The 12,110-nt window shown below is 42.7% G+C and overlaps 1 protein-coding gene across 6 annotated transcripts in view; it reads right to left on the reverse strand.

The window, feature by feature from the left end:
• FYCO1 (FYVE and coiled-coil domain autophagy adaptor 1) overlaps window positions 1-12,110 on the reverse strand; it is a 917,765-nt gene that overhangs the window by 216,026 nt on the left and 689,629 nt on the right. For 3 of the 6 annotated variants that reach the window (XM_086964931.1, XM_086964928.1, XM_086964933.1), the window contains one exon: window positions 8,601-8,745. In XM_086964931.1, coding sequence (XP_086821057.1) covers window positions 8,601-8,745 — 145 coding nt within the window. The remainder of the gene's footprint in view (window positions 1-8,600; window positions 8,746-12,110) is intronic. The other 3 variants (XM_086964932.1, XM_086964929.1, XM_086964930.1) reach the window with 2 other exon arrangements.

Below are 12,110 nucleotides of genomic sequence, written 5' to 3' on the forward strand. Positions count from 1 at the left end.
GGCACCCCACCGAAGCTGCTCCTGCATCTGATTGTGTGATACTGTGCATACTATTATTGATAGAATGTATCTGTATAATCTGCTGAAAATCAATTAAGACTATTAAAAAATAAAAAAGGAAAAATGCATTTACAAACTTGTTAGGCTCAGGCTCAATTATCCTCAATCCTCCCCAAGTGTTACACCCCCATCCCTCAAAATGGTCACCGCGGAGAACAGATTTTCCCCATTTTCGTGGGCAGCCTCTAACAGTGTAGGTTGATTTTTCCACCAACATATAGCTGTCCATGTCACGCTTCCAATTAGCCACCCCCAGTGCATTCCGCGCACCCAACTTCCAGACCTAAAAATAGCCAGAACTTATTGCATCTGGGCAGGATGTCATACCCAAATGAGTAGTATGCAGTTTTTGGTCTTGTCAGGAATTGCCAAGCCCAGGACCCCTCCACATTAGATCCAACCAATAGGGTCAAATTTTTGTAAAGGACCACAGAAGGTGTTGGAATGTGCCCTATTCCCCACATCCCCGGAGGCAGAGGCTTGGGGGCTTCTGCCCATGGCATGTGGGTTTGGGCAGAAATAATAGGATCAATGTAGCTGGATTAGGCGGAATCCCATTTTTATAACAGCATCCCTAAATGCCCCCTGTGGCTTCCTCCCTTTCACCATCTGCAAAGTCCCCCACCATGGTTTCCCATTTGGCCCTCAGGATATTTAGAATAAATGGGGAGTTGTTAATTAGTTTCTTGTAGATAAGTGAAATGGCCCCTTTAGGTGGTGATTCTGTCAGGATGCGGTGCTCTACGGGAGAAGAACCTTCAACAGGGTGTTTTCAAGAATATGTGCCAATAGGTAGGTGTTAGCTCATATTGTGCTTTCATTTTGGTCAGGTTGAGCATGGAACTCCCCTTCCATATGTCTCCCAGCTTGGATATACCAATGAGGTTGCACGTTGTAAATCCTCGTAATTTACCCACTTCCTTTAGGATGTCACTAGACCATAGGGGGGGTCATTTCTGTTAGTTTTTCCTTCCACCCCAAAAAGACAGTTGCTGCCCCCCAGGTTCGCACCACTGTTAGAGTTTGTGGTAGGAGTGGGTTTGAGGTGGCAGATCTGTAAATTCCCCCTTGGTATTCCTCATATCCCCATGTCAGCCTCTCCAGCCTGAATGCAAGGTCATACCATGCGGCGAACGCCCAATCTTTAACTATTGCTATCTGAGTAGCCCAGTAGTATTTTCTAATGTCAGGCAGGTCAATCACCCATCATACACTCCACACATGAGTTTTTTATGGACTATGAGGGGTCGGCCTGTATCCCAGAGGAGAAAGCCGAGTAGGGTCTCTGTCTTTTTGAAGAAGTTCTCAGGGCACACGGAATGGAGTGTTCTGCTAGCGCAGATATCATTCTGAGTAACTTTATCATTTTGAACATTGCCGCCCTGCCCAGCAGGGAGAGTGGCAACGTCCTCCAATGCTGCACATCTTCTGCAAAATGATCTAATATAGGGGCCAGGTGTTTTTTGTAAAAGAGGTGCAAGTCTGTTGTAATGTAGATCCCCAGATATTTAAAGCCCACTTTGGGCATGGGCATAAGGGTGTCTCTGCCCAGGGTAGGTGTGGGGCCCGTAATCTTATGCATGAGAGTCATGTCCCAGTTAATAGTGTACCCCGAGTGTTGCCCGAAGATTCTGAGGATCTGTATCATTCTGGATATCATCAGGGAGGGATCGGGGACAAAGAATAAGATATTTTCTGCGTATAGAGAAATACGCTCATCACAGATCTCCCCCCTGTGTATAGCTCATACTAGGGAGTCTTGTCTGACCCAGGCCACCAAGGGCAAACCAGGCAGCCCTGTGTCATCCCCCTGCGCAAGATAAATGTATGGGACAATGTACCAATCACCTTAATCTCAGCCATGGGGTCATATAAAGAAAACGTATCCAGCCTAGGAACTTAGGTCCAAATCCAAGCCTCTCTAACACATCAAACCTATAGTTCCACTCTAGGTTGTTGAAGGCCTTTGAGCCATGCATGGACAACACCATTGTGGATACTGTCTCAACCCTCGACTCAGCCAGCACCCAAAGAGTCATCAGAGGTTAAGTTTCGTTCCCATGTGTGAAATGAGGCCCAATTGGTCCGGAAGTTATCACTTGACAGGGTCAATTGGCTAGCAATTTTGCTAGAATTTTTATCTTCACGTTGAGGAGGAATATTGGCCATTAAGAGACGTACTGGTCCAGGGTTTTTTCCTGCCTTGTGTATTACACTACCGTGGCTTGCTTTAGGTCCTCTGGGAGTTGACCCATGGATTTGGCTTCCAACTCATCTTTAGTAAGTGGGGTTCTAGTTGATTGGCTAGGCGCTTGTAAAGCTCGAAGGTAAGACAATTAGGTCCAAACGCTTTTCCAGAGGTGAGGGAGCTTAGTGGTAGGCCAATTTCACTTGTATTTATGATGGTTTCGAGGAGCTGTCTATATTACTCCATGAGTTGAGGGTGTGTTGTATCATCTGATGGTGTCCAGTGTGTCTTGAATGAATAGAGGTTTTCATAGTAATCTGCAAACTCTTCAGCAATTCCTTCTAGGTCCGACCCCTTTAGAGGTGAGTTTTAGTACCCAACTACGAGCTCAATCTCATTTTTCCAACCAAGCCAGCAGCTTGCAGGCTTTGTTGCCCACATCATAGATACACCTCTGAGCCAGTCTGTGGCATGCCTCTGCATTGTCTTCAGCCAATGTACTCCTTCTACTTGAGTCTAAGGGTGTGTGTCTTTATCTCAGAATCTCTGTTTCAAGGGTCTGAGTTTCTCTTTCTTTGCTTTTCTCTCCCCAGCAAACCTGGAATACACCTGGCACTGGATCAGGGCTCGACACATCTAAAAAATGGTACTAGTCCTGCTGGTCTAGTAAGTTGGAAAATCCCCTCGACCCAACTGCAACCTACTTGACCTCTGTCTCTGAAAACTGAGCAAAAGTGACAAGTTAACAAGATTTAAAGGCATCTTTATTGCTCAGTCCCTTTGTGAGCAATAAAAATTCCTTTAAATCTTGTTATCTTGTCACTTTTGCTCCGTTTTCAAAGACAGAGTACAAAAGTTAGTTTGTCTTCCTACTCGCCAGAATGGGCGAGTAGGACCTAAAAAAGCTCGTCCTCACCCATTCTCCCTCGCAAATGCGAGTGTTCGAGTGGATTTTTCGAGCCCTGTTGATTGCTGTTTTGTATGCCTCCCAGAGTGTTAAGTGTGAGCTAACTGATCCCTCACTGGTCTCAAAATAAGACATAGCTGCCTGTTCGGGTTTTTTATCTGTGAGGTGCCAGGCACTAAGGGCCAGGCACTAATGGCCTCAGGTCCCTTAGGTCTGTTTGAATGTCCCAATATTTCCAGCCTGACTGGGGAGTGGTCTGATATTCCCTGAGGTAACTGGCAGATGTCAGCTGGGACTGTTGGTGGCTTGAGTGAATATTTACTGTAATATGGAGAAGCTGTAGTTTGCGCCAGGTAGGAAGGTGTACTGGTGTTCCTCCAGATGATGGAGATGGCACATATCTGCTAGTCCCAGCGCTGTAACAAAGGAGGCTAGAGAAGGGTCCCAATGGGTGGACTGAGCCTGAAAGTGTTTGTTTATGTCCACTGACAGGACTCCATTGAAATCTCTGCCCATGAGCAAGATGACATCAGGCAATTGGAGTAAGAGGTCACCCACCCCGGAAGCGTGAGCTGCTAGTGTCTAGGTGGGATGTATATTGAGCATAGATTAATGGGCAGCCCCTCCTATGTTTCTGACAGGGCCACATATTTCCCTTGGGGATCGGCCTACATTTTGTATTATCACTAGCATTGATCCCAAAATAGACACTGAGTTGTTTGCAGGAGCCCTGCATTCACACTGCTTAACAGAAGATGCATTGGAGCTGTTTAGTAATGCCAAATAGTATTGTCTTTGAGCCACTCAGTTGTCCAGGCTGACTCCCACAAGCATCTGAGGATTACGTGGAAGCATGCTGGGCTACAGAGAAGGAATAGGTAGGCTTAAGGATACAATTGGAGATGAGGGCAAAAATAGTGCCCTACTGCGAGACATGAGGGCCTGATTGGGTAGTGTAGCTGTTATGAAGGAGAAATGGGGAAAGCATGGTGGATTGAAGGGAAGAAATATTTATAGCAAGAAAAGGCAGTATCCAAGGGCCAGCCTTGCAGGGGTACCTCATCTAATTTCTTCTTGTCTCAGAGACCCACAAATTCAACAGTAGCAAAGTGATGCTAAAGATCCTGAGACCAATGCTGTGCCCACTGTTGAGGGAGATTCTCACCTGCTGACAGTGGTGGTGTTGGGATTCATTATAACCAAACAAGACAAGTTTCAGGATCACCAGGATCAAAACTGTACGCTATGTGATATGCTCCAAAGGGAAAGCTAACTGGCTCCTCAACTCCGCTCCATTGTTATGCTGTCTACAATCTAGCACATAACCTCTGACTGTCTTGCAGGGCAATTATTCATAATCATAATTGGTGCTATAGAACAATGAGTTAGTGAATTTCTCAGCTAACTTCATTAGGCATACCACACAGAAAGTTCAAAACCTTGGGAAGACCTCACCCTTTCACCAATATGACATGTTTTCCTTTTAAGTGCCAAATTGGTCATATGCATTCTTCTAGACTTGGTTCTCTGGGCACCATTACTCATTACTAGATAGTGTGGTGTAATACTGTTGTGTTGAAGTCTTAGGGCACATTATAAGCCTCGATTCTGTGTCCCTGCATAATCCGGATGGTGGGGTAATGTCAGTTGCTTCCTCTTTGGAATTATAGGGTCTAGGGACCAGTGTCTTTCACCCAAAGGTTTTACCTACTGAAACCAGCTAAAGTCTCCACACAAAATAATATTTGCAAAATGGGGAATAACATGGCAATTAGGATCGAAGGATCAACTCACCAGGTAATTCCTAATTTCATAGGGCAGCCTCAGGGTCTGACATGAAATAAATGGTAACTCTGCTCCCACGCCAATTTACAAATGCCCCGGATAGCAGCTACTACAACAGGGCAGTCATAATGAGTCTTGTAGTCTTTTCCTCACAGTGTTTATGTGAGGAAATTCCCTTATATAAGCCTACTCAGAAATGGAATTCAGTTTCCTCAAGTGTTCGTAATTACTCTATTTGGCAATTCATGACCAGCCTTGGCAATCTTTATCAAAAAAGCAGCCATGTGGCACTCAAGGAGAGCTGATGGAAACATATGGGCCTTAATCTGTAGACAAGAAATGTGTAGGAGTATTGTTGAGTGATAGGGACACTGGTACAGACAGTAAAGTGTATTTGCCTTGCAATTCATTTTCCCACTTATAATAGTAAGTAAATTATTTTTTTAAATCCCAATAAATAGAAAATCATTAGATTAAATGCAGGGAACATGAACAATATATACATACTACACAGCAAAGTACATCAAATGCATACTACTTGCAGTAGAAGAGTAGAGTGAGAAACTGTCTCCTTTTGTGACAGATGCTGGAGGAGGGAGATCATATTTTACAAGGAGGCCTGATCATGGTGGATCAAATGGGTTTTATGCACCACAGGGCCACAAAACACACCCTCAGACTTTTGTTCAGACGCTTGACTCGTGGCGGCATGGTGGGAGAAACTGTTGTGATTCTTTCTTTAGATGCAGAAAATGCATTCAAATAGCTCAAATGGGTTTATCTAAGAATCTTGGTGTAGAAGATGGCTTTGGCCTGGAATGTGGGGCCTGGGTAAATCTACTATACACCAGTTCGGTGGCCAGGGTGACAGTAAATGGCATGACCTCAGCAGAATTTGGTCTACATAGGGGAATCAGACAGAGCTGCCCACTGTCACCAATGCTGTTCTCCTTGGCAGTCAAGCCGCTGAGATGCTGGGTGCACAGCAATGTCCGGCTCAGGGGTCTCAAATGGGACTCGAATATGAGGACACGATTTCCCTATATGCATATGATCTTTCAATATACTTAGTAGACCCGGAGAACTCAATCCAATGTTTGCTAGAGATCCTGAACACCCATGGGGAATTTTTGGGCATCCGTATAAATCAATTGCATATTTGTTCACAACATGGTGTCCCCTGACCGACGGGGAAATCTCCTGGCGATAGTCCCCACAGGGCTTTCAATATCTGGAGATCCACAAAACATAGAATGAGGAGGACTTCTACTGTGCCAATCTAAGAAGAGCATTGGAGTAGTATAAAAAAGCTGTCAGACACTGATAACACCTCCCACTTTACCTGCCTGGTAGGACAGCCTTGTATAAAATGATCGCACTGTTAAAATTTACTGCAGCATACATCCTTTGTGGTGTCAGATAGGTTTATCCAGGCTGTGGACGGCCAACCCACCAATTTCTCTGGGATGGCACTCACCCCAAACGCTTGCCACAGTCGCCTACAATTATGCGATTGTACTCCAGCACCTACAGATATTTTATTGGGCAACACAGCTCGTGATAGTGAATGATTGAGCCTTCAAACCTCTGAAAGACCTACTATTTATGGCAGATAGAAGGGTCATGGGGCACAAGGAGTACACAGGAAAGTTCAACGGAGGAGCTGGGGGCCTCCGCTGGCTACTCCAATGGCAATGGTAACAAAGGTATGGAAGAATGCAACTGGGAAGTTAGGGGAGGCAAGGTGACACTGGAGACGCCATTGTGGGTTCCCGAGATCCTGGCAGATATAAGACTCCTTGAAGGGGACAGGCAATGGGACCTGAAAGGGATATCCAAATTGAAAACATCTGGGAGGAGGGGAAGCTGATCCCCTTTGCTAAGCTCCAGAGAGAATATGATCTCGAAGACAGTCAAAGACTCAGGTACTTGCAGGTCCACCACGCTCTGGCCAAGTATAAAGACAGGCTCCAGGAGGTGGCAGAGAAAACTTTGCTGGAGCTGAGGGTACTGAAGGATCCTCAACGCAGGCATGCACTATCTCAGATCCATAAGACTCTTACTGCACAATACCATGCCAAGCTCACAAGACTAAGGATGCGATGGGAGGAGGATCTTGGGGAAACAGATGATGCAGCATGAGAGGAGTGACCATCAGAATAGTGTTCCGCCTGGTGCATTTAAAGATAGTACATGGGGCCTGTTACAGAAAAAAAATGAAATTTAAAAAAGGGAAGAGCAGGCAATGATTTATGTTAAAGAGGGAGTGGGAGGAAAGACACATTCATCACACTCTTTATAACTATCCATCGCTATAACTCTTGTGGGAGAGAGTTGAGGAGAAGATGAGTGTGGTGACAGAAGGAGAACTACACCTAACTCCAGCATTAGTGCTCCTGAGAATGTGGGGAGATCAAGCCATACCTGAATACGCATTGCTGTGGGGAACATCACCTTTGCAGTGGCAAAAAGGGACATAGTGTGGTTATGGGGACCAAGGATAGTGCATTGGAAAAGGAAAATGGACTGCTGCATGCAAGCTAAAGAGACGATTTACGAGGCAAGGAAATGCCCAAGAAAATTAAGAAAACTCTGGGGCAAGATGGGTTGAGGAGATGAAGATCTGATCTGGGAGGCAGCTTGTGAAAGAGAGTCCCTGCGTCTCAAGGCCTATACGCCACAGTCCGCTGGGCAAGTGGGGGGTGTAGGGGTGAAAAAAAACAAAATAATTGTAAATCTGTGGTCTGGTGTCGATTTAATAAAATGGTAAACAAAGATATCTTCCAAGGAGGCTGGAGGAAGATGGTGATCCTGCATTAAGAATATTTTGACTTCTAACTCACAGACGCACCTGGTCGTCAATCATCAGCCTATTTTAACTTCCTATCACAAAGCAATCTGAATTTTGGATTTTGTGATACTATCAGTTTGTCTAGCATATATACCAACACACATTACTCTTCCAGATCCTTTACCACATTCACCTTGGGGTGAATATTTATCTTGGCACAGTACCGTATGTGGGAAGTTTTGTTCTAGCACTACTTATTGTGGACACTAGCTGCGACTGGTAATTCTCTTACTATATATGTTAGCTTATGAAGGCATGTATTACATTTGCAAAAATAGAGAAATATTCACTTCCGTAACCTCATATTCTGTGAATTGTCTCAGGGGAAATGTTTTGCAATTTAACTCCTGTAATGTAACAACAGGGTTTACAGATCATATAATGCCACTTCTACACCTAGTATTATTTTGGTTACTTAACTTGACAATAATTGCGTGCACCTAAATTAAGTTTTAGAAAACAACAGTTATACAAGGGGAAAATGTTAGGAAATCTGTTCCAAACGATTGCAACAATTAACAAAGGACAGCAAAATTACTAGATTCTATTTTATGATTGAGTATTTCTGTGCAGTACTGTTATTCACAAAAATTATACAATACACCCACAAATCACCAGCTGGTATTTCAAATTAGACCCCGCCTCAATTAGAACAGCGCTTTTTCTTTTCCATATGTTTGTGAAGTTGAAATATATTTAATATGGCAAATGTCAGATCTAGATGGGGCTAATGGAATTCATTACCTATACATCGAAAATACACATGTAACAAAGTAAAGTAGTTTGAATTTAATCTTGTTAGAACTTACATTTCTGCTGCGCTGTGGTCCAGTGAGTTCCCTTCTGATTGATTTTCAGTCAGAGACGAGTCAACCTCTTGGACCTGAGTGAGTTCTTCATCTGTTATGATATCAAACACTACGTCATCTAGTGGTTTTGCATCTTCATCTGTAACTAACATAAAATCATATGTGATAAGGTGGGTGCCAGTCTTACATGTAGCATGTGACTATATATGGAATAGTGGTGAAGGGCGAACATACATCCTAGGAATTTACAGCTGCCGTGTACATGCCGAGTACCAACCTGATTAGCCTAAGGTTTTAGAATTCCTGGTGTGGGTACATGAAAAGTGTGATTTCTTTACTATGAAATATGATTAACACCTCTCACTGTGAAAAAAAGTTTCTTAACTTAGATAACGTTGGTTCAAATAGATACTGGTACCAATTCATACTCTGACAGCACAAATAAGTGTTATTAATGGCCAGTTGTATGTGATTTCATTAAAAAAAGATTTAATTGAATACCATTACAGAGAAACCATTTGCCCTAAACTGTTAATGGAAATTTGCAGGATGGATGGAATTTACCATTCCATAAAAAGCAATTCATAGAATATCTTTTTCTTTAAAATCGGCTTGTACATGCTTATTTTTTTATGGTGTGAATTCAATGGTTCAAAGTCTACTTACATTTTTGTCAGAGCACTTATTTCAGTGCTTTATTTCAGGGGACATTACATCACATCTATATCTTTTACATTGTCAGACAATTGTTTTTGACACCTTTGATTCGCAAACCTCTTGCCACCCCTGAACACCAGCAATCCCTGACCCCATCACAGCCTTTTAACACCTGCATCCTTGCCCCTAAAAAACGCTCACCATTCCAAACCTACACTCATCCCTGACCTCTAAACCCCACCCTTTCCTGACCTTAAAAGCCTGTTATATACCCCTAAAGTCCACTCGCCCCTGAAACCTAAAAATTCTTCAGCACTCCTAACTACACTCATACTTCAGCAATAAACACAACCCATTCCTGAACCCTAAACATCCCCATTTACCCCTAAATTCCACCCATTCCTTAACCCTAAAAACTCCTATGTCTAAACGTCACCTATAACTGAACCTTACCCTTCCATTAACCCTAAACACAACCAATCCCTGAGCACTAAAAAAACCCTCCCCACCTCTAAACATCACACATCGCTGACCCTCTAAAACACCTCACTACTCCCATCTCAGACCCGTAAAATCCTTCATCATCCCTAAACTTCACACATTCCCGATCCCTAAATCTAAATCTAAACTTGGAACCCTTAAAACCCTGCACCATCCTAACTTTCACTGATTACTGAACCCTATAAACCCTTTACCACCCCTAAACTCTACCCCTCACTCACCATTAAAAACCCTTCACAGCCCTAAACTCTGCCCATCCGTGAACACTTACAACCTCTCAACACTCCTACCCTCCATCCACCCTGAACCCTAAAAAAACCCTCACCACTGCTAAATTTCCTATTGTCTGTGAACCCTAAAAACTCCTCATCACCCCTAAACTCCACCCATTAATCATCACTAAAAAACCACCACAGCTAAACTCCAGCCATCCCTAAACCCTAAAACCCCTGTCTACACCACAAATTGGCCATACTAGGACCCTAAAAACCCTCATCATTCCTAAACACCACCAATCCCGGACCCAAAACCCCCTCACTACCCCAAAACTCCTCCCTAATTTTAATGTAAATTTGGATTTTTCCTTAAAATGATCTTTCCTTTAATATGGTTCCTTTAATTTTAATTTTTTTTTGTATTTGCTTAAAATTGATTTTCTATGATGTGATTTCCTCCACTGTGTTTTTTTTAATCAGTTTTCAGTTTTCCATTAATTCAGGTACATCATAAATGGCCAAGTGTGTTAAAGGTACTGTACAGCACCAGCTGGATGTGATGGCACACTATAGGGTACAGGCAACGTGACCACATCAGTGCCTCAGGGGAACTGAGGGCAGTCCTAGATGACTGAGAAGGAGGAACGTGGCTGATTAACAATCTGGGGTGTAAACACAATACCTCATTTAACACTTAATAGAGGAACCCTGAGAACAAGGGCGCCCCAATAACTCAATATGAACTTGTATCGTTTAGCTGTGCCACATCACAATGGTTCCAGAGAGATTCCCTAAACAAAGGATTACATCTCAGTAGGAAAATGTTACCTGCATACCAAATGATGTATAGAAGCTGTCAATCTTTCAATTTTTAGACAGTGTATTTAATTTCACCAATATATTAAGAGTGCAAGAAGTAGTGCTCCTGTAGCACATTTTACATGCTTTTTGAATTGGCTCAAAACCTCTAAACTAGAAATATTCAGAGAATATCCATTGACAATTAGTAAAAACAAAAAGAACTGTGTGTTCCTTGCACTTTTCCAAATAGACAGCTGGAAGTTATGCGGCCAATTCATAAAAGCATGTAAGAGTATGTAAAAGTGTACTGGTAACCCAGGAGTTCACTTTTACATCCGTACTCAGAAATCCTTTTATGAACTGCCCCCGGGGTGTCTACTGAATTGCAAGTGATTGGGACAATGATAGTAAAGAAAGCCACACCCGACAATCAAACTGTCACACCTTGGCTGTTTCCTTGGTGGTCAAAAAGCACCAGCTGACATTTCAATACATGCTTTCGTAAATGGGCCAAGATGCAGAGAAATTTAAGGGAAGGCCCGAAGACCTCATCATGAGAGAAATCGGATGGTACTGCTCCAAATGAACGCTTAAGGAACAGACCAAATAATTACAAGAAATATTCCGGATCCAGAAGCCACTAACTGGATTCATATGAGAAAAACTGGAACTACGCAGCACAACTATTACTGTCCATCACAACCTAAACAATGGTTTCTCTTGTTTTGATCAAAATTAAATGAAGACTTTTCAAATTTTAGAACTGACTACTTCTAAACATCAATCGTTGTGAAGACAGTATTTTCTTCCTACTGTATTATAAAGCCTAAAAAGCCATTATAGTGCAACACTGCACCCAAATGTAGCCTTGAGATGTACAGAAATATATATTTTTTAAAATACTGTACATTAATCAAAAACATCTTTCGCTTTGGAAGCGGAGGTATACAAGAAACATTGCTTACAATTTGCTAAACCACAGATATTCCGAATAAAAGCTCCACTCTAACTCTGGACTCTAGAAAATAATCTTTTACCAAGAAAATCAAGTGGCTGCCATGCAAATCACCTTTGTAAGAAGGTCCTAAAATGCTGAAGATATAACTGTGACCCCCCCATGGAAAGAGTAATAACACATTTAGATGAAGACTTCTTGGCAGTTACTAAACAATTCTTTTCCTAGGTGATGAAATTGGCTGCTTGTCTACGGCCATCCTTTGGAGAGTCCATGTTGAAGTTTATAACTGCCTAGCTACACAGGTTTCATGTGTCCTGTTTCTGTAATGACTGTCCTCTATTAGGATATAGATAGTTTGTTTATTTATTTTAATGTTTT

This window comes from Lissotriton vulgaris, chromosome 4_1 (assembly GCF_964263255.1).
Source record: "Lissotriton vulgaris chromosome 4_1, aLisVul1.2, whole genome shotgun sequence".
Taxonomy (NCBI): Eukaryota; Metazoa; Chordata; class Amphibia; order Caudata; family Salamandridae; genus Lissotriton; species Lissotriton vulgaris.